The following is a 22,553-nucleotide window of genomic DNA, read 5'->3' on the forward strand; positions in this document are numbered from 1 at the left end:
GTATAAAGTGTAGAGCCTCACAGGCACTGTCAATCTGCAGTTCTGCCTGTTTACTAAAGCATATCTGAAAGTATACTTACTGTATGTCTTAGGAAGATGGAAACGCAATGGAAAATACATTTATTCAATATAATTTTTACTAGCCATGGTAGTGGCATGGCTCTAGCGATTGGTTGGTCTATCCACCACTCTAATCCAGACTGAAATATTTAAGAAACTAATGGATGGATTGTCTTGAATTGAAGCCTAATGACTTTTAGTCTTGTGGTTCACATTTGTCGTTTTGAAATGTCGCGATTAGTGGATGGATTCCTTCAGGAATAAGTGTAATAACTTTTTGCTTAACTTTTCATCCAGCGCCATCATCAGGTCAAAATTTCAATTCGTCCAATACTTTGGTTTAAGACCAAATCCCTGCAAAATTACATTCCCATCAGCCTGAGCTGTACTTTGTGTCAGTGCTAATAAGCCAATGTTGGCATGATGGTGAAGAAGTTAAACGTACATTCTAAACATAAGCATGTGTTAGCATTGTCACTGTGAGCATGTTGGCATGTTGATGCTAGCATTTAGCTCAAAGCACCACTGTGCATGAGTAACCTCACAGAGTTGCTAGCATGGTTGTACACTCTAGTCTTGTTTGTGTACTCAGGGGCGCCAATTCCAAGGGCCCATGACTGACAGGGGCCCCAAAAAATAGGTAAAAACTAGTATGAAATTATTAAACCATCACCATTCAGTATACATATTTCAACTATAATAATAAAATGAATGATCTTTGACCAAAAAGTAAACATCCATATTGACCGACCACCCCCCTGTATCTGCATGAAATGGTTTGGTCCTGCCTTAGCGCACTCAGTGATGGTGTTCAGTTGCAGTCAGTAGATACGCCAGAACTACAGTGACCACAATGTTGCCAAGTAATGTTAAATCAAAATCTGGTTTTCAAATAAGGAAAGAGAGAAAAGAGAGAGAGGAAAGACAAAGGAAAGGGTGTCAAACTGTAACCCAGTTTTTCACCAAGAAAGGTGGGTAGCCTATAGTCTGTGAGTGGTATTAACCTGTTTGCTTAATGTCCATAGTGAAATAAGCTAGCTAGCTACAGACTAGTGCTAGCCTACATTTAATCAGTGCAGGGAAACGTTTAGCAAGATATTCATATTAAATCATTGTCCCTACCCCTTTTAGCAGACTTAACAGATGAGTCAGCAGCACCCCAGTCTCCCCCTAACTGTGCCCCTCCCTGTCCCAGTGAAGAAGGTGAGCAACATTGTGTTCAATGACATGCCTGTTATTTGAGAGAAAAGTTTGGGTTTCCAGAAGTCCTTTGTTATCTTATTCATACCTTTTAATTTGATGTCACTGGTACTGTTAGTTTGTTATGACCATATTCCAAACCTCAAAACCTTTAGATTTAGTGATCACTTGATCTGTTTTGTAGCACTATAATAACCCTGGTGTGGAAATTCAATTTTACATGTCCACTTTATTTTCTTGTTGGCATATATGTGCAGCTAAGTTAAAAAATCTGCTGTTTTCATTGTTTTGAGAGGATGTTAATTTATTTTGATTGAAAAGTTAATATATATTTAAGTTTGTTCGTTTTTCTTTTTTAAAATCTTTCATTAATAATTATAATAATAATTAATAATAATAATAATAATTTTGTTAAGAGAATTTTCCAAAATTCACAATAAAAACACATTGAGACTGTAAAAGATGGCCTTCAACACATTTTTTATGGTTACTTTTAATCTTGCATCAAATAGTGAACTGCATACTAGACTTGCATGCATGTACAAATCACTATCAGTAAATATTGTGCTAGTACTAATATTGAACTACAAGAAGCAAGACAGTTGCAAGCCTTTAATTAGAGTTATGTAAAGCTTTTGATGGGACAGTTAGGTCCTAGAGATGTGGTGACAACAGCTGCGCAGAGGGGGCCCAATTTGAGTTTTTGTCATGGGGCCCAAAATTCCTGGCAGCGCCCCTGGTCATTTTTTAAGTAGTTGAAGCAAGAAAAATTACTAATTTAAAAAACTTGCGTATTTTTATTTCAACTATTGTACTAATAGTACTATTGCCAGTTGAGTAAAAAAAAAAATAACAAGACAACTGAGCAGAAGTTAGATCAAAAACTCTACGCCCAAACTCAGTGTAATTTCCTGTATTTGTGTCAAGTGGGTTTCTCCACTTGACACAAGGAGACTAGGAGACTAGCGGCAGGTCCTGAGTCTATAGATTCCAATGGGAGAAGTGAACATGAACACAGATTATGACTGATTCCTTTGCCCCATAGTCACCAAAGTAAATATTGGAGCCATTTTTTAAAAGCCACATATCTCCCGAACATTCTCACAGTAAAATCAGGAGAAAATGAACTTTGTTCGAGACCTGTTTCTGTCTCAGGAACAAACTCTCGCGAGATCTGGTAATAAGCTAACATTCGTGAACACTGAATGCAAATATATCTTTTTATCCATCCACACACTATCTTGAATCATAGAGACTCCTTGGAAAGATCAATCCAGTACATAGACAGGCAGATAGATGTGCGATGGTGTCAGAAATCAGCTGCACAGATGTAATCCATCATTTAATTCTTTACAGGCCTCTTGTCATTCTTGAAAGAAGGATTCAGTGAGAGCTGAGTGTGTCCTGTCAACACGTGAACGCTTCCCCTCATCAAACAACATCAGTTGACTAATCTGTGTACACTCAGCTGGAATAAGTCGAATGGAAGATTCCTAATGAAATATGAAACCATCATTTCTATTAAACTAAAATTACTGCATGCATTAATCAGCGTCGTGGAAATGAGCAGAATGAGCGGAGAGAGAAAGCTTCTGGCCTTTTTGAATGAAAAGTGTGAACTCATCTGCTTGAGTGAATGATAATCACCTCCAATGAAATTACCGTCACTGTCAAAGCACTTCACGGATGATTCACTCATTCAACAAACTGGACTATTATAACTGGACTATTATATACTTTTTCAGATAGCAGCCTTCATTTTGAGAGAGGGGATAGCATTTCGGTGTTGTTGAAATAGACAACAGAATCTGGAGACTGAGTCTGAAACACTCGATCATGGCACAGCAACATTTCTTTTTGCCTAATTGTATAATCTTGTGATTTATCTTTTTTTTTATATCACTACCTCTTCTATTACAGTATGCTCACAGCTTCTCTTTAGTCTTCTCTTCCTCTCTGTCTATCTTTCCCATTAACCTTCTCTCGCTTTTTGTCTCGCTCCCCCTCCCTCTGTCCTCCAACCTGGTCTCGTTTTGTCAGCGTGCTCTTTTCACTGACAGTTACCGTGTCGAGGCTGCTTTGTATTCTCAGGGAGAGGACAGTGTGTTTACCTATCCCAAATCCTCGACCTCTTCATAACTACGGCCGACCTTGGCAGTGCACAGGCCAACTCAACCCGGCGTCAAGCTGGCGTGAGCGTTGACAGGCCCGTCGAGGCTCCCACTCTTTATCGATTCTGAGCAGGCAGTGGCACGGACAGTCCCCCCTGCCACTGTGACCCGTAGTCTTTATCAAGCCCTCTGTAGCCCAAGAGACCGGACTGCTGCTCTGCCCTAACAACGGAGTGCTTTATAATGATCTCTCTCATACATGCACATATACACATTAAAAGAGCCTAATCTGGACACACACACTTCTATGCACACACCAATACAGGTATGCAAACAATTACTGACTACTTACTTTGCTTGCTCAATTTTTTGTTCTGAGACTACTTTGGGGTGCTGTGTGTATTGTTAATGCTACTTCACAGGGACTGCCCTCCCGTTGCCAAAACAAACAGCGTGGTGCCCTCCCTTTCAAATAGGCAGCGACTGGATCTATCGATCCGCACAAGAACCACACATAGCCGGAGAGAATTAATCCTCGCTCTCCTGACGAGCTGGGCCGAGCCAAAACTAAGAAGGACACAGCACAACATCCGCTAGTCCCCGCTGCAAAGAAACTAGGACATGAAAAAAAAGATTTCCCTTTTCCCTCCCCTTGCTCAATCTCACACCATGCTCTAAGGCAAAGCACACTGTAAATAAAAGTATGAACTTCTGTGTGTGTGAGAGAGAATAAACACGTATGCATGTGTGGCAAAAAAAGGAATTGGGACTCTATGAGGCCACACAGACACGCAATGATGTGCAATGTACACTATAGGCAACTGTAAAGGCACTAAAGCAGCGAAAGAAGAGAGAAGAAAAGAATTAAGAGATAGAGGCAGAGATGGAGATGAGATGACATCTGCAAACCGGAGAGAGAACTCCGCTTTGAGACAGACAGATGTGAGAGACGGAGAGCTGGAAAAATCGCTAACCTTCAGCAGTGAAGGGATGCATGTCATGTGTGAACAAAGTTTTATCGACATCAGACTAACACTGGACCACACTGAGAGAGAAAAAGTGGAGAAGTGCTTCTTCCAGCCTGTCCTAGATTCACAACTGCACATTTACTCCCCATTACTCTTCCTCCCTCCCTCCCTCTCTCCCTCCTCCGGATCGGATCAGTAATGTCTCTCTGCGAACATGTGTGTTTGCACAAACACTCCATATTTATATATATATATATAAAAATGTAAAAAAATGTATGGCTGTTTTGCATATCGAGGTCCCGAGGTCTGCCTAGCGATGGTCGACCCAAAAACCCTCCAGAGGCATTGAAGCGCTAATTTAAAGGGCGAAATTAAAACCCAAACCCTATAAAGCTATCATTGCACATGCACAGAAACACAGACGCACAAATAGCTAAGAACAAGGATGGACATGCTAACCTGAATGTTATGGGATGTTTCATGAATTCACTCGAGGTGAGGCTTGTTAGTGTGACACGTTTTAAAAGGGGGATTAAAGGCCCAACCTGCATCTTCATCCTGTGGTGTCCTCTGCTGAAACATTGTCCCCCAAGAAATGTCTTTCAGAGATTTATTGGACTGAAGCGTTTTTATTTACTGTCTGTCTATAATGTTTGAGGTTATAAGGACACAAGGACTGGAAGAACAATATTAGATTATTTGTGGCGTTTGCAGGGTTTATTGTTTAAAAAGGATTTGCAGTAGGTTAAACTCCAGTTTAGGGTTGCATTTCTAGAACATTAACCTCAAACATACTTTTTCCATCACTGCCAATGTTAGAAAAATTATGCTTTCTAGCAAACTGTTATGCTTCATTTTACTGTTAAACTACTTGCATGAAGTCTGTGTGCAACTATTTCTGTTTCTCATGTGATAATCATGAGAGCCACTGACCTTGCAAAAAGCACAGGATGCCCTGAAGGCAGAGAGTGCATAATGTGGAGGAGATGCCGAGCCTGACCAGAGATAAGAAGAAAACTACTGATTGTGTGAACCGTACAACTAACTTGACTCCCTACTCCTTAAAAAATCCACTATTGAGACCACTCGTCAGTCATTTCTTCGATAATTAATTATCCTAACAGCCAATATCTGACATTCAAAGTTCCAGTCCACTGCCAAACAGCAAACTTTCTTGTGTTATTGTTTTCACATCATCCATTGTTATTGTTTATCTGGTGAGTTTTATTTTCCGACAATGTAGGATAACTCAGCATCGCATGATATCATTTTCAGCTTCTGACTGATCAAGAAGAGTGTTGAAAATGGTCCCCTCTGCTCCAAACTGCAACAATAACACAACTTTGACAAGAAAATTATGGATCACCTTCCACATGCAGGTTTCAAGTCACCACAGGCAGCTTTTTAGACTGTGGTGAGATTAACTCAAACCAGCAACTAGTTGGAATGTGGGAAATCAGAATAGTATGTTTTAGATAATTGTTGTACAAAACTCATTTAACCAATTTTTTTCCCAAAGTATGTATTTTTTCTAGGCAAAATTTCTTAGTATTCAACAACAACCAGTTCTGTTGTTGAACTGTTGTGTTAACGCAGCATCGCTCTTGCCACTACAATCAAAGGTAACACAAAATACCTGCTGCTTCGGCTGGCTGTAGTGGTCGTGGGCTTCAAGTGTGTGTTTGTGGTAATTGTAAGTGCTTTTATAAGAACGAGGCAACTCCAACTACCTGATATTGCCAACAAACAGCACGCATAGGATTGATTTTTTTCCTACCAAAGGAAACTTGCTTCCATCAAAGAAGCCCTTTCCTTCTCCATGATAATTGTAAGTACCACAGCACTGCTCTCCACTCTGAGGTAGCATCCAGTCTGATCAAAATAAGCAACAAAGCAGAAAGTGAACCAATGTCAGAGAAGACAGGCGAAGACAAGCTCATGACTTAGTCAGAATGTGAGCGACCAGAAACTTTTCTTGGGTACTGTTAATCTGTCAGAACCTTCTGTTTTGATGTTTTTAGGAGCTCAGAGCAATAACTTCATGCAGGCATGTCGTGCAAAGAGTGGCTTCCTGCCAACAAAGTCAAATCTTTCCGACATGCAGTTGTGTATATTTTCATCGCCTACGCTGGTTTGCTAATTTGTTGACTCTATGTCACCAAAATCTATGCCACTCTATATGAGGGGCACATTGAGGACAAATGTGAAACAGACAGTGTGTCATTGGCACTCCAACGGTTCCCTGCAAATTTGGTGTCAAGGATAATTGCAATAAGGTTGAAAACTCCATCTGACAGTAATCTGGGAAAGGGCATGGGTTACATACTTAACTGAAGCATAACAGACAGAGAGCCCATATAGGGAGAGATCCAGTCATCAACAGCTTAGTAGATGTTTTTCATTAAGATTTGGCATGGAGAAAGGAAGATATTTTGTTTTTTTATCACTGTAATTTTTTTCAGACTTACTATTACTCAACCTTGCAACATCTATCTTTTTGCCAGAGTCAACTGAGAGCTTCCATTATCTGCCTACTGGCTTCACTCCACCATCACCAGCGTCTAGGCTCCAGGGGAATTGTGTCGTACAGAATCTGCTAACTTCATGTCTAATCACCAAAGTCTGTTTCCATGTCAATAAATATTGTTATACTGTTAATTTCGACCTTTTGAAACACATACAGTACCTCAAGGACCAGACTGTTGTGTAACTTACTGTAACATAACTGTGTTTTCACTTAACTTTACTGAACTAGAGGTTTCTTGACTGAAAAATACTGAACAGTCCACATAAAAAAGGGGTCTCTAACTGTAGGGAAAGAGATCAGGACAGAGAAACAGAAAGACAATAAGGGTACTGGAATAGTTGTCATCCGTCAGAGGTGTCCCTCAGCACTGTCCTGTGTCTACTCATGACACCCGTGCAGGAGAAACTAATCTGTCGCCCATGAGAAGGCCCTGGCGTTGATACCAGATCAGCTGAAGCACACATCAAGCTGCTGACACTCCACCGTTTCTCCCTGGGAAAAAATGAAGCCATCACTCACTGACACTAGCCTGCAAAATTACAAACTCACAGCCTTCTACAGAAATGTCTTTCATCTTTCCAGTTCCTTCTTTTCTTTTCCTTTAGTGTGTCTGCTTCTGTCTTTGTGAGATGCAAATGAGGAAAAACTAACTGGAGTGAATGCATGATTTGCAAAGCTTTTTAAGCTTGAGATAATTTTTTTTGCAGTAAGTGTTACTGAACTTTTAACTCATTACGTAGAGATATTGATTATATCAGGCAGGCATATCTGTTTCATAGACATATGGCTTCACAGAAATCATCATTTAAATTGTCAGGTCTGTGCGGTAGGCTGGCCTTTGGCGGCAGACAGACTGACTAATAACTAAAGTTTGTTAGTTTGAGGCTGACGGATGATAGGCAGGTAGCTGGTTTTAATACTGGCAACAGTGGGAGGGTGAATTCCAGCTGTATGCAGACTACAGCAGGCTGGTTAGTAATTGTCTGTTCGCAAAACCATTCCCCAGAACAGTGAGTGAGTGTCCAATCATAGCTCAGCAGACCTGTCAAGCTTTGGATTTCTCCATACACTGAAAGACTGTGCATGCATGGGGCTGCAGGGAGAGTGACACCCGGCATTTAAAGATTTGGGAGAGTGATGCAAATTTGTATCTTTCCAAAACCACAACACAGCAAAAAGTAGGGAAGAAATCTTTATACGAGTCATTAATAACATTAATTCTGCAGAGAATCTGCAGTCTCTTTGAGCAATCTATTAATAAATACATGTGAGTAGCGCAGTGTGCAAGATGGAGAATACGCAAAAACCAACTGCCTCGTGTAAGCCACTTAGTAATATTAATTGAGTATTAATGCATACATATTATATGAAGACATATTGTATCACTGAGTAAAGAGAAGAGTCATTTAATTGGCAGAAAAAGAAAAGCCATGTTTTATAATTTTGCTTCATGGACGTTTAAACATACACGCCTAAAAAGGCAATTATGCAAATGATCAAATGTTTGGTTTTTCATTCAGGCATGTGAAATGTGATAAAAAGGAAAAATGGCTACAAATGATAAAAGATTAATCAATGGGCGTACATGACAAGAGAGGTCTTTAAATCACTACAGATCTTAAGTAATTAACTCATTGCTATCATTAAGCTATGATCACTGATATGAAACAAGTCAGTAGGTTATATAAAAGATCATTGTAAATGCTTGGTTAAATCGCATATTTATAATGTATCTCGTATAATAAAGACAGATAGATATCTTCATATGAGAGACATTGAGATACAAAGAAAAAGAGGCACTAGGGAGAGGTCGGAAAAGTCGCAAAAACATATCTCAAACATGTTTTTTTTGTCTCCATTGATGCAGGGATTAATTCTCCATATCTGTGCTTTACAGATGAGACTTCCAGCTGTTCAGGTGGTCAATAACAGGTGCCGTGTCTCAGAATACAATCCAAATCATCAAATGTCAGGTATATCTGATCACTTTGATGCTTCAAGCTACAAACATAGTGGCATTCTGCCAGAGCAGGGGGAGATGAAGAAGATCTCAGACAACATTGCAGTGTGGGCTTTTTATTGAGTAGCGGGGGAGCGACATCAGTGCGACAGCTACACAGCGAAATAGACTTTTAAAGTTCATGCATCGCTTTCAAGACAGTATTGGCTGTAGGCAAAGTGTAAAGTCTTTACTCCTGATTTGCTTAAGATGTTTAAACACACAATCTTATCACATATTTCAACTGGCTGATTTGTTTCATTTTGTTAAGACGTGAAAATGCACATACACACTTTCTTGTTTTCGTTATCTACACGCTTGATACAGAAGATGTGATGTGTGAGCATAGTAAAAAAAAAGTACTGAGTAATGGAATGAATTCCATTACTTTTGAGTATTAACTAAAGTACTTATTTTTCAATGAGTAAAATGTAATTGAGTAACTTGCCCAACACTCTTAACATGGGTGGAGCTCTAATCGAAACTAAGCTGCCTGATCCAAATAGTAAATCATTATTAGGTGACACACCATCCTTTTTGGGTTTTCATCATCTCGGTGGGATCTCAGCGTCCTTTGCCCCACTTGTGGACATCAATACACACCTTCACTGTGGCGGTAATTATCCTGCGATGGCCTCTCGCTATAAGTAAAGTTAACTGCTGCTCCCAGGGCTCAGAGGTGGATGGTGGGAGGGGGACAAATTGGAAAATTTCATGTGCACACACACATATGAGCACGCACAAACAGAGGCACATATCTACACACCCACAACATGGCAAAACATGCACATTACACCCCGCTTACACACACACACACACACAAACACACACACACACACACACACACACACACACACACACACACACACACACACACACACACACACACACACTTAGTGCTCTCCAGATGGATGACAAGTTTGATAATGGTTGAAATGAAGAAGTGGACTGGAGTCCATCCTCTTTTTCGACAGTTACGGCCTAAAACTCATCTGAGAAGTGAATCATATTGAAGTCTTAGATGAACAATCAATGTGGGACAAGAGCAGAGCAGCACACAGAAGCCACGTACTGTACACCTCAACAAGTCTTGTTTACACTCATGCTGTACACTACAACTAGAGTGAAACTGTTTTTTTTTAAGGAAGATGAAATTGTTTCATATTCTACGTTGAAGTTTTTTTTCTCTCAAACGTACACAGCTGATGAAAAGAATCTTTGAGTGAACCACTTTTGATGTTAAATAGTTAAATTTACAATAAGCGAATAATAATAATATAAATAAATAAAAGAAAATCATTGCCGTGCTTTGAAGCAATGTTGAACAGCATTATTTCCTGCAGTGGTGTTAATTACTTATCTAGTTTAAATGCCAATATAGGTGGAATACGAAGTGCAATAGCATCATGACTAGTCACTGCTGTTAATAATCTTTGGCACTGATTGTATAATAAAGTTTGTATCTATTAATAGAAAAAAGTGTCTAAATGTAACCTGCAGCACTGTTGGTACATCATTTGCACCTAAATGCTGAGTTAACATTGTCTCCCATGTTTTCTGATGGCAGATTGGTGAAAACAACACCCATATTTAACGCTCGTAATGTGCACCTCATACATCACCATCTGCCTGCTTTAGCCTATAGGCTGCTTACATCCAGCACAGCCTGACTCACTGCCAAAGGGACTGCTGAACCTTTAGCCTTTGTTTTTCAATTGGAGTAATTAACGCTAAAGCTAATCTGATGTCAGGCTTCTGGTGACAACCTCTAATGAAACACTTTGTGTCTGTTACTTCCTCCCGCTAATCAAAAACAAGACAGACCTATTAAAGCTCAAGACTTTTGTTCACTAATGTCTTGGTGGTGTGGTGGTGTCATTCCTCTTAAGGCTTTGAGTCTGCGGTCAGGTTTCTCTGTTCCTGCCAGCGCTCATTTAAAACCTATCAGGAACATTTAAGCGTTGGCGTCAAAGTGTGAAGAGAACAACCTGTACTAGCGACAGCACTGGAGGAGAAAGAGAGATTCATAATCCGAAAAGGAAAAAACAGAGATCAAAAGACACTCTGATGTCGTAGTATAAGGGCTCTCCGTTGATTACATGTGGCATGTGGCATGTAAGTGGTGTAGAGACCGACCACCCAGAGACATTGATAAAGCCAAAGTGATGGGAGACCGCCGCATCATAGCCAGGCGCTAACTATAAAGCCCTACAAAAATCAGCTTCTCCCTCCGAGGCAAAGAGCCATAAACAAACTTTAACTGCTGCATCTGAAGCCTCTTTGCTATGGTGTGGTGCCACCGCGCCCGTCTCCCCTCTAATATGGATCCTTCCACTTGACAACATAAACAACTTCTCAATTAGCAGTTTGTTTGCACAAACATTTACAGCGTTTAATTCACCAGGGGTGTGGCTCACTGAGACTGTCTGGTGCACCGACGCAGGCAGAAGGGAATACCTAGGATGATGGATAAAGAGTGTGCGTTTGTGCTTCTTTGCAAGACTATAATTGAACTTTGTGCATGCGTCTGTGTGTGTTTGTGTACGAGTGTGAAAGATAGCACGGCAGAGCTAAAATTAGCTGTAAACTGCTGATCGGCTTTGTGGATTGGAAGTTCATTAACATGTCTGATGCTTTGATCATTTGATAAAGTCGTGGAGGACGGGATCATAAAGAAGAGAGCTGATTAAGATAGCGTCTCCTCAACTTTTGCAGGACAGACAGGGGAAAAGTTTGAACAGCACAGAAAGAAAGACCTAATGAACAACAGACACACACAGAAAGAAGGAATGGCTTGAGGCGAGGAGACCAATAACTAACCTGCAGAGACGCAGAAAGCCAGTTGGAGCGAGATAACGGAAACATCCAGAGGCTTAGATAGCTGGAAAAAGACCATCTGTCTCTTCCACTCTGCACTCACCATCAGTGGAGCAGCCGGTGGATCCGTCGCTGGAGCAGTAGCGCATCTCGATCCTCTGCCTGCCTACTTCTAGCAGGCTGGGATCTGGGATGCGAGCTTTGCAAGTGTAGCGGAAACGCTGCTCATAGTGCCCACCGTTGTCGGAGATGTTGACGGGCGTCCAGGGAGTCCAGGGTGTGGTCTTCTTTAGGTCAGGACATGGCAGGGTGTTGCATGACTGGTACTCCTGCAATCAGAGAACAGAAAACATTTAGCTGCAGTTCACATAGACTGTTATTACATGGAAGCACGTTTGCAGGCAGGTGTATTTGCCACGTCTAGCATAGGAAGAGATAATCCAGATCATTAAAGCAAACATGACAGGCTCAGACAGATATATGTGGTGTATTTCCAGAGCATAATAAAAGGACAGGACAATGGCTTTTAAAATTCTCTGCAGTGACTAATATGACATTAAACAGCTTATTCTATGAGGAAATAATACACAGCCTTTTCAAAGCTTCATTCATCCTAGAAAGCCTTTTAATTCCAGTACGCTACCCCCCAAAATACCCCTTACAAACCAACCCAGTCTCATGGCAGTTCGTGAAATGGTCACGTTATTTAATCTATTGATTCGTGTTCACGGGGACGTTTTTGTTCGTGGTGGCCAGCACGAAAATGAAACTAATGTATTTAAATGGGAAGCATATGTCGTGGTCACAGCACGACTACGGTAGCGAGTAGTATGAAATGCCGAAAATCCGCGCAAGGAGGTTGGTTGGGGTGGTGGATGGGTCAAACAATTCAAGACTTTCACCCCAGAGGCCGGGGATCGCGTCCCGCGTGTGGCGTTTTGTTTCCCCGTTAACCGTCCCGTTGTTTTTTTCCTTAACCCAACCTCCACCATCCCGTTATTGTCACGTGTCCTGCGGCGTGTGAGGCGTCCTTTCCCCGTTGTTTATTTTCCTTAACCCAACCTCCACTATCCTGTTATTGTTGCGCGTCCCCCGTGGCCGTGTCCCGGCGTGTGAGGCGTCCTTTTCCCGTTGTTTTTTTCCTAAACCCAACCTTCGCCATCCAGTTATTGTTGCGCGTCCCCCGCGGCTGTCTCCTGGTGTGTGAGGCGTCCTCCCCTGCAATCTCTGTATAGACCATTTCGTGCTGGCGACCACGAAAAAAACTGAGTAAAACATCCCTGTGATCACGAATCAATAGATTAAAATAACGTGACCATTTCACGAACTGCTGTGAGACCATTTTGTACAAACACACCAAGCCCTGTTTGCCTGGCCCAAACCGCATTGCTTGCCATTTTACATGCACGCCCTGACTAAGGATACTTTTCTTTCAGACCACTTGCTGAACTTGGCAAGAGGCAAACCAGCCAGGCAGAAAAGGTTATTCATCAAGTTTAATTCATAACTGAGGGGAAAGGATGGAGGAGAGGAGAGGGAAAGTGGAGGAGTGGAGTGATAGAGAAAAAGAAGGCAATAATGGCAACTATTTCTCCCCTCTGCATGTGGCTTTGAGAGCCGCGCCATAAAAATGAAAAACATCACTGACGCTCCAACAGTATGATATGTGAGTCTGATTCAGAAGTACCACAAGTATATATTTTGCCTCTGCTTCTCTCAGCCAACTTTTATTTGGACTAAAATATTCTGCTTCTTTGATGATATGATTCAGGAATATAATAGGCGGGTAATAGTCAGGCCAGACCCCTTTGTGCCCGGCTAAATGAATAAGGAGGTGGAGGTAGTGATACTGTACGTCTGGAGAAAATGACACCGCAGAAGATAAGGTGAGATGGCTGCCATTTTCCTTACCGCTTGTTTATTTATGCTGAAGAGGCCTTGAGTGACTGCCAGACCTCGACAAAATAAGATAAGAGTTCCTTTCTGCACATCCGTCAGCCTGTCACATGGGATCGGCTGACAGGTCAGCTGAGGAGAGGAGCACTATACATTACACAGTATGCAGGTCTATTTTTCACCATATTGCCTCCTCTTTTACGCTCTCTCTTGGTCTCACTTTCCATTCATCTATCTATCTTTATATTTCTTTCACCCTCTTTTCACACACTGTTCATAACTCGCTTTGTGTCAGCTCTCTTCCTGCCTCTCCTTGTTTCTTTTTCCACTCTGTGCCTCTGCTTCATCTCTCTCTGTCTCTCCTTATCGGCCCTCATTTCTGTCTCCTCCTCCCCCTCGCTCCCCCTGCCTCTCTTCCCCGGGGTATCAAGGTTAAAAACACAGGGAGGATTTAGATTTGGTTAGGGCCCCGTGATGAATGAGGGTGTCACCTCCACCACACTTCCTGCCTCTCTCCATCCAGTGCAGTAATCATCTCCAGACATTAATATTTAACATTATCACGCATCACAGACCAGCGCACAATCTGTGATTATCAGCCAATAACAAAAGGGAGCGGGAAAAAAAAAAAAAGAGTCCACCTCAGCGTCTCGCCGCCACCTACAGCGACAAAAAAAGCACCACATGGCATGAATGGGGGGGAAAAAGGCAAACGATCTGTGGGTGTTTGTTGTGTGAGTTGTTGATGGTGGCCAAACACAGTAAATATTTAATGAGGCTTGTCTGGTAAGCGTTTCCTCCTGCACTCTCTGAGGATTAGTGTTGATGCAGAGGGCTAAAGAGATAATTACTGGCTTTAAAGCTAAACCTCATTCAAGGTCTCCGAAGGAATCCACATCAACTACAGCTAAAGTATATGCAGTTTACAGCAAGGTGGCCAGTGTTTATTTAACAAAGGCGACCCACTGACTGAACAAATACAAAAAGCTCTGTGGCTTGTTGAGAGGACCACCCTTGCAGGAAAATCCATGCACTGCAACTTTTATTTAGAAAATTCAATAAAAGTTGAATAATAAAAAAATAATACCAGATATGCTGGTAGCAATGCTAATAAACTAATTGCATAAACTGGGATGGTGAGAGTATGACGTAATGCCATAAAGATATTGTGGTTGTCCCCAGTATCACCCTGGTACCACCCGGGGGTCCATGATATGAAGAAAAGGTTGAAGGACAGTGGACAGTTTATTGTCTTTTCCTGCAATAAAAGAGCCTTGTTAAAGTGGGTACGCATGTGAATACAAATCTGGCATAATAACAAAAAACAACAACAGTCTCCTAGCTTTTTGAGTGGCAATTTTTGAAAAAATGTCTTGAATAATGCATTAAAAATGGACCCGAGAATGTGAAATAAACATCACTAGCTCTGCCCATAAAAACCCATAAACCCAACACACACATACACCCACAAGCAAATAAAATATCTCCATTAAAATGACATTCACTGAGCTAGAGCAGTGAAAAGGTCATCTTAGGCATATATTACATGTTGACCATGTAGATGTGCATCTGAACAAAAGGAGTGAGCCAGACTGTATTCAAATTAAACTCTGATTCACTGTTAGGCAAAAGAAGCTGATTAAAATATAGCTATTTCAATGTTTCATCTCATTCTTTCCAGTTGATATGGTGAGGTAATAAAACAAAGTAATACAACTACAAGAAAACAACAGAATCCAGGAAACATTTCCTGTACTCTTCACTCGGCCACACTCACATTTCAATTTCTGAGAAATTAACCGAAAGTGAAAACATGGCGGAAAGCAGTCGAATGTGACAAGTGGCATGTGGAACACAAAATTGGATTCAATTAGTCTGCTGATTTCGGCTCATATCCGCGCCCCACCCCCTGGGCGAGAGCACTGATATGCATTATGGGTAAATGGAGAGCAGCGATTTTATGCTGTGCAACACCTTTAACAGGCAGCTGCTCAGAGACGGGCAGCACTGTAATGTGTTTCTGGCTGGAGCTCAGGAGAGCTGGGTGGGAGGACGCCTGATAGCATCTTTACTGCCTCACACAAACAAGCTGCCTGTTTGGTCAGTACGGAAGTGGTGGTTGGGCTGTGTGTGTGTGTGTATGTGCAAGACTGTGTGTATGAATGTGCCAAGTTGACTATAGAGTGAAGTACCTGATGTGTGTGTGTGTGTGTGTGTGTGTGTGTGTGTGTATGTGTGTGTGAAGCTTGTGCATGTTTATAAGTTTATGCATGGCTGAGTTATGGATTCAGGCAGCCACTATCTTATTTTGTCTCCATCCACAGACCTTTCTGCTTATTTTTTAAGGTGGTATAGGCTGAGGGGATACAAGATGAAAAGAAGAAATTGAGAGTGTGTATATGTGTGTGTGTGTGTGTGTGGGTGTGTGTGTGTGTGTGTGTGTGTGTGTGTGTGTGTGTATGTGTGTGTGTTTGAGTGCTGGGGAAGAATAAACCCTCAGCTTCTTCTTATTTGTAATAAAGAATGTATGAATGTGGACTGGAGAGTGAAATACACTGTATATATTTACTTCTGTGTGTGTGTGTGTGTGTGTGTGTGTGTGTTTGTGTGTGTGTGTGTGTGTGTGTAGGGACGAGAGTGTGTGTATGAGTGTGTAGGTACAAAAGGCTCTTTGTGGTGTCCGGCCAGCTGTGGGAGGTGAATAATAAGGAGTCGTGCCTCTCCAGCCTCCTACCATCATTACACTCATTATACTTCCTTATTGGACTGGGAGAGCTGTGAGTGTGTATAGGAGAGGGAGAGAGAGAGAGAGAGAGAGAGAGAGAGAGAGAGAGAGAGAGAGAGAGAGAGAGAGAGAGAAAAGAAAGCATGTGTGTTGGTGTATATTAGGATGCCTACAAATACACACTTGTACCCTGACGTTTAAGTGAATGGTCCAGATGTGAGATATGAAAGTGACTAATCATCTCCAGTGCCTACATCTTTATCTATTGCGGTCGAGTCGACGGAGACGGAGGCCTAATGCTCCTCAAGTCTCCATGACACATCAGTTCAATTAGCAGCGCCACCAAAACACACTCTGTCAAACTCTGACTTTCTCTCTCTCTCCCTCCCTCCTTCTCCCCGACTCCATAATGAAGCCTGCTGTCGGCCAGGAGCAGGTCTACTGGCTACACACTAGCGTCCACACGCACGCACACACACAAACACACACAACGACTAACACAATACAGAAACACACAAGTGTGTTCACACTTCAGTCTGCCTACACAAACACAGACTACTTTCATTCCGCAGTCTGGCTGCATGACTGGCAGGTAAATAGAACCGCTCTCGGTGTCATTAAGCAGCTCTGTTCACCGTCAGTTCTTCATGGTCCATATTTGACTTATTAAACACGGAGAGGCAGAGTCAAGATATGCAGTTCAGCTGAGAATAAAAGTCTCCTAGGATGTGAGAGTTATTTGATGTACTTTACTATATAAAGTAGGAAATACCACAGTGAATGATATCTCCTTTAAGACCTCTGAAGTGCGTCGTCTGTCATCGAATGCTATTGAATTAAGAATGTAAATGATTTAAATGTAATATATCGACGAATGAGCAGTTGATTTATGATTTTAGTTTTTCTTACAATTTATCCAAGGTTGACTGACTGAGCACACATCCTCTTTTTTTTTTTTAGCAGAGTTTTCAGTAGAATATGGGGTTAAGCACTGCACTCATGGTACAGTACTTTACTGCTGGGCCACCAGGGCCTCGCTTGTTTATTTCCTGCCCAGATTTTGCTAGCTCCTCTGGGGATTCAAACCTGTAATGCAGATACGGTGAAATGAGAGAGACGGGGCAGCGCTGCATGGACCAGACTCAGACTGATGAAGTTGCAGTCATGTGGCCTTTTGCATCAGCAAAATAAGGCACCGAGCCCCTCAGGACTGAATACTTCCATGATGATAAGACTGTTGAGGCTTAAGTCAATGACACACAGGGCAAACTAAGGGCAGTTTTATGGAAATGAAGCAGCTAGACAGTTTGTTCTTTTAATCATGTATGTGGCCACATTTCTTTTTTGGTATCAGGCTGGCATAGTGAGTAGAGACACTTTAGTTTTAAATGAAAGCGTCCTTGACCTGAATCCCTACTAGCTTCACTTGAGCTATTCTGAATGTGACAGTGTGCTGTGAGCTCCCTGCAGAGGAGGTATAAGCGTAAAAGGTTTCGCTTCAGGGATCAATAGAGAATCAAAAATAAAGTAACAACTGAATAGATTTCACGATTCACTTTACAGCATGTCAGGAGTGTTGACCAGACTGTTATCCTGACCTTCAGCCCATCTTTGACACCCAAAAGTTAGTATTTCTTGCAAATTCTCCGCAGGACATCACTGTAAAACACCAAGCAGATGTTAGCTCATTGCTGTCGATTAATGTCTGGAAAACGGAGGGAGCTTTTCACAGGTGGTTGTGGTGATATCAATCCTGACAGGTAAACATGGATGCACACACGTACATACGCACGCTAACGTCTAAGACACACACAGTGTTCATCTTTTCAGCTGTGATGACGCAAGCTGTGTGTGTGTGTGTGTGTGTGTGTGTGTGTGTGTGTGTGTGTGTGTGTGTGTGTGTGTGATTATGTGTGCGTGGTCTCCTTCTGTTTAATTAAACATGGATCTGTCCGGGGGAAGAGAACACAGACAGATGGCACATAAAAAACGAACTCATCACACTTTTCACATTTTTTTTTGGGGGGGGGGTTTCTTGATTCAATTAAAAGAACATATTCTCATCATTCTTGATCTTCAAGTGCTAAACAAATGTAAATGCCTAACTTTATTGTAAAGTTGCATTTTGTTTAAACACTCTTTTCCATCTCAAACACTTCTTAGGGGCTTCAAGTGCATTGAAGCAACTGTTAAATATTGACAGCTGTGTCATTAAGCACCTCATCAGAGTTGTAAATAAAAGGCAGCAAATGTTTCTTTGATATGAGTAAATATGCAGCTATAGTACAAGTTAGCCAAGCTGTCCAAGTAAAGTCCTCCCTGGAAAGGAGAAGGTGTCTCTGATATCTGCATGTAATTACAACTCTGTTGTCCCAATTAAGTCCATGTCGCAATGGCTGGAGACAAGGAGTCGATGAGGGAACAAAAAAAGAAAAAAGAAGTGAAAGTAAGTGTCTCTAATCAGTTGGAAACTGTCCCCTCCTCTGACACCAACAAAAACTACCTCTAACATCTCTTGCTCAGCGAGCCTGTGCTCGTCCTCGAACATCAAAAATACCCACAACCACAGTCAAAGACAGGCGTTCCCTTTTGGAGACGGTGGTGACGAGGTACTTAGATTCCCTCGTGCTCGTCATCAGTTTCCTTTTATGAACCAAGTTACTCTATGAATGCCGCTGCATTCCCAGGATTCCTCTGTGAGGATAACGGTCGCTGTGCAATGACAGAAATAAGACAGCTGCCATCTGATTGGAATGTGAGTGTATGTGTGTGAGACGTACTGGAGATGATATGGTGCGACTGCTAAATTTCTATTTAATGGGAGGTCATTTTGTGTTCTGCAGCTACTAATGTGTCATGGGCAATTATCAGATACTATATATGCTCTTGAGGTTGCAAGGCCTTGTGTGGGATGTTTCATAATGCTGGCAGTGTGTTATTTAGCTTCACAACGGGCCATTACACAACCTGTGTGATGTGCTCTTTAGCTAAATGTGATTTGGGTCGCTGAATGCTTTTTCAACATTTGGCAGATTTGTTTTTTTAAACAAATTTCATCTAACATCCTTTTAATTTGACACAGTGAATGCCTGTGTGCAATACTTTATTCAACATACATACACATTGTGAAAAAGCACATATTTACATAAATGCACACACAGCACCAAAGATGTGCGTAATCCTGATTATATTCATAATTCTAAACCAGCCATTTAAAAGAGTTATGTTTAAGGATCAGCTTTTACCTTATACCATCCTAATCAATTTTTCTACCAAAATAAAATGTTAAAGAAAGCCTGCTCGCAAACAAACAAACAAAAACACACTTTAAGGATCCCATTCATCCACAAGACCCTGACCTATATTCTTTAATCCATTTCCAAGAGGGACACCAGAAGCTACAGCTATCATTCTCGCTTATTTTTTTACCAGGACTGGGATGAGGGAGTTTGTGTGTGTGAGTGTGAAGATAGCACCAGAAATAACACGAGCACCACATCATTCTGTCAACAAGGAGAGCGCTCATATTTCAACACTTCCTTGCATCATCCGTGCTTTGGAGAAAGCTTTGTAGCAGAAATAAGCCTATTCATATGTGGAGTGATTACTGCGTGTGTGGTATTAAATACGTCTTGGTAATAAATCTGATGGCTGCTGCCACTGTATAAATATAGCCAGGGGATTTGGTCGTGTAGATGTTCCAATTTCATCACCACTGACTGCTCATCGCATCAAATGGCTTGAGCTGAGTTTCTAAACAATGAATAGACGGAGAGAAAGATGGATATAAGGTATGGTGCATGTGAGAGCTATTGTGTTGCGGGACATACCTGACCACACCCGGGACAGTCGTTGCCGTTCTCACAGGTTCTACGTCGTGACTGGAACCCTCCACCACAAGGCACGGTGCAGCGTTCCCATGCCGACCAGGCCGACCAGTAAACATGCGGTGGGCAGGGCAGGTGTTCATTACAGTATCTGGGAAGAAGGAGCAAAAGCCGCATGGGATCAGCATGTTACCTTATTTAATACGATAAGTTGGGAACTCTTTTGATCAATTTATATTATAAACAATGATAAGTGCGTCTTTAAGTAATTACGGGATTGTGTATTGTAGTTACAAGAATTAAATGAAAAGATATGAGGTACTTTGCAAGCTCTGACAATAGAGCTCAACTTATCCTCGGTACATATAACTGGATCACGCTGACAGTGTCTTTTGAGTGGTCTGTGGAAAATGGAATAGCTACTTTATCTGACAGAGCACTCAAATTATATGTGAAGGACACTGGAGACATTACCACACTTTTGAAACCTTGCCACTGAATTGAAATAGCTACAAAGAGTTCATACCACAAGACAGGGATGTCAGAAAAGGCATGTAAACTTCACTTAAAAAGAAACTTCAACAAAACCCAACATATCTCTTTGATGTGGCCATGGAGTGCAGAGAACACGGTGCACTGTGAACTGGAACATTCAATTGAATCATGCCACCAAAGATGGGTCTGTACGGTATATTTCTGTTCATAGCGTCATTGCCAGTGTTGCATAAAAATACATCTAAGAACATTACATCTCAAATCTTAATGAACATGCATATGCATTTTGCATAATTCATTGACACAGCCTATTAAAAAAGCCACAAAGATGCATGCATCATCTCTAATTACATCGTTTTACAAGACAGGATTACTACAAAATCTAAAATACTTAATTACTCAGTCCTCATTATACAATAACGATAGACGATTGCCAGCCTTATTAGAGCCATATAATTTATGTTATAACTTTTACGCATACTATAAAAATAGCTTTTATTGCTATTTTGTTGTCTTTTGGCACATGGGTGCCTTTTCAGGAAAACTGTCTTCTTGTGCTAAAATATCTTTAACTTTATACCCTTCCTCCAGAGGCTCAGGCTGCGTACTTTCATTGTACTATTCCCTAAAACTGCTATTGTTCATGGCAAATCAAAAGCTACATTCAGTATACCCTGGTTGTAAAAATCCTTAGAGCAGTGTGTTCTTTTACCACTTTTACTAATCTGCAAGCTTGTAGTGGGCTGATACAGCGGGAAAAGAGGAGTGTGGAGAAGTCAAGAGTGTGGATTACAATCTTGCACAAGCCTGAGAGGAGAAAGACACACACACACACACACACACACACACACGACACACACACTCCCCCACACACACACACACACACACACACACACACACACACACACACACACACACACACACACACACACACACACACACACACACACACACACACACACACAGGCTTGTATGCAGACCCAAAACATCTCTGCTGCACCACAGCACAATGTACTTTTGCAATGAATGATTTAGAGCTTCAAATCATAATCATACACAATTTAATCATTTCAGACAAGTCATAGCTTTAGTCCATTTAATCCTTTTCTCTTCACTCTAAAAACACACAGAGCTGATCAGACTAAAACGCTCCTAATTATTCGCTATAGGCTGAGTAAGCAGTGTGGACGATGTCAATGTGCTGAGGGAAATACCAACAGAAGGTTCATGAATGCAGACATTAAACAGCCAGATTTAACCCCATAGCGCTGTCGTGCACGGCCAATTTCAGAACATTTGCTTTATCTTTAAAAGCTCTGCCTGCTGCAAACAATCAGGGCCAAACTTATGAGAAGCCTGTTGGCTGAAAAAAATGAGGTGGGAGAAGTGGTTCAGTTTTGGACTTTCTTTTAGTTTTCGAAAATATGCGTACATATGAGCTCACTCCATATGCATGCATGTTTGAACCTAAGTCTTGTGCATAAAGTGAGTAGCGAGGCTTATTGCAGACGCCTAACACCTCTGAAAGGAGGCCTGTGCCCCATAAAATAAAAGTCTTTCACGGTATTAAGTTCAGTGCGCAAATACTGATAAAGTGCCAGTCCTTTTCATGTCATGCGGATTAAAGCTTGTACAGAAGACCTATTTCACACATGGGCAACTATAAACAACAGATGTGGTGGAATTCCATGGACACCAATATACAGGTTGAACATTTAATGAGAAGTTTTCCCAGTTTGTTTTTGCAAGCATTGGTGACACACCTGAAAATGCTCATATAGAACACACACAAACATTTTCTAGCATCCCTATCCTTTTCTCCTTCAGGCAGAGTCAAACTGACACAGCATAATTCATCTGTTAACACATTTTCTCTTTCTATCTCTCTGCCTTACTGTCCATTTGTCGCGCACACACACGCACACACA

General features: G+C 41.5%; 1 protein-coding gene across 3 annotated transcripts in view; it reads right to left on the reverse strand.

Annotated features, from left to right (window-relative positions):
* The window catches only part of sema5a (sema domain, seven thrombospondin repeats (type 1 and type 1-like), transmembrane domain (TM) and short cytoplasmic domain, (semaphorin) 5A), a 116,924-nt gene that overhangs the window by 11,735 nt on the left and 82,636 nt on the right, over window positions 1-22,553 (reverse strand). For all 3 annotated transcript variants that reach the window (XR_005637996.1, XM_039790515.1, XM_039790516.1), the window contains exons 15-16: window positions 20,134-20,281; window positions 11,786-12,011 (exon numbers count right to left, since the gene is read on the reverse strand). Coding sequence is in view for 2 of the 3 variants with exons in the window: in XM_039790515.1 (XP_039646449.1) it covers window positions 11,786-12,011; window positions 20,134-20,281 (374 nt within the window). In the remaining variant the exon portion in view is untranslated. The remainder of the gene's footprint in view (window positions 1-11,785; window positions 12,012-20,133; window positions 20,282-22,553) is intronic.

Source organism: Perca fluviatilis, chromosome 22 (assembly GCF_010015445.1).
Source record: "Perca fluviatilis chromosome 22, GENO_Pfluv_1.0, whole genome shotgun sequence".
Classification (NCBI taxonomy): Eukaryota; Metazoa; Chordata; class Actinopteri; order Perciformes; family Percidae; genus Perca; species Perca fluviatilis.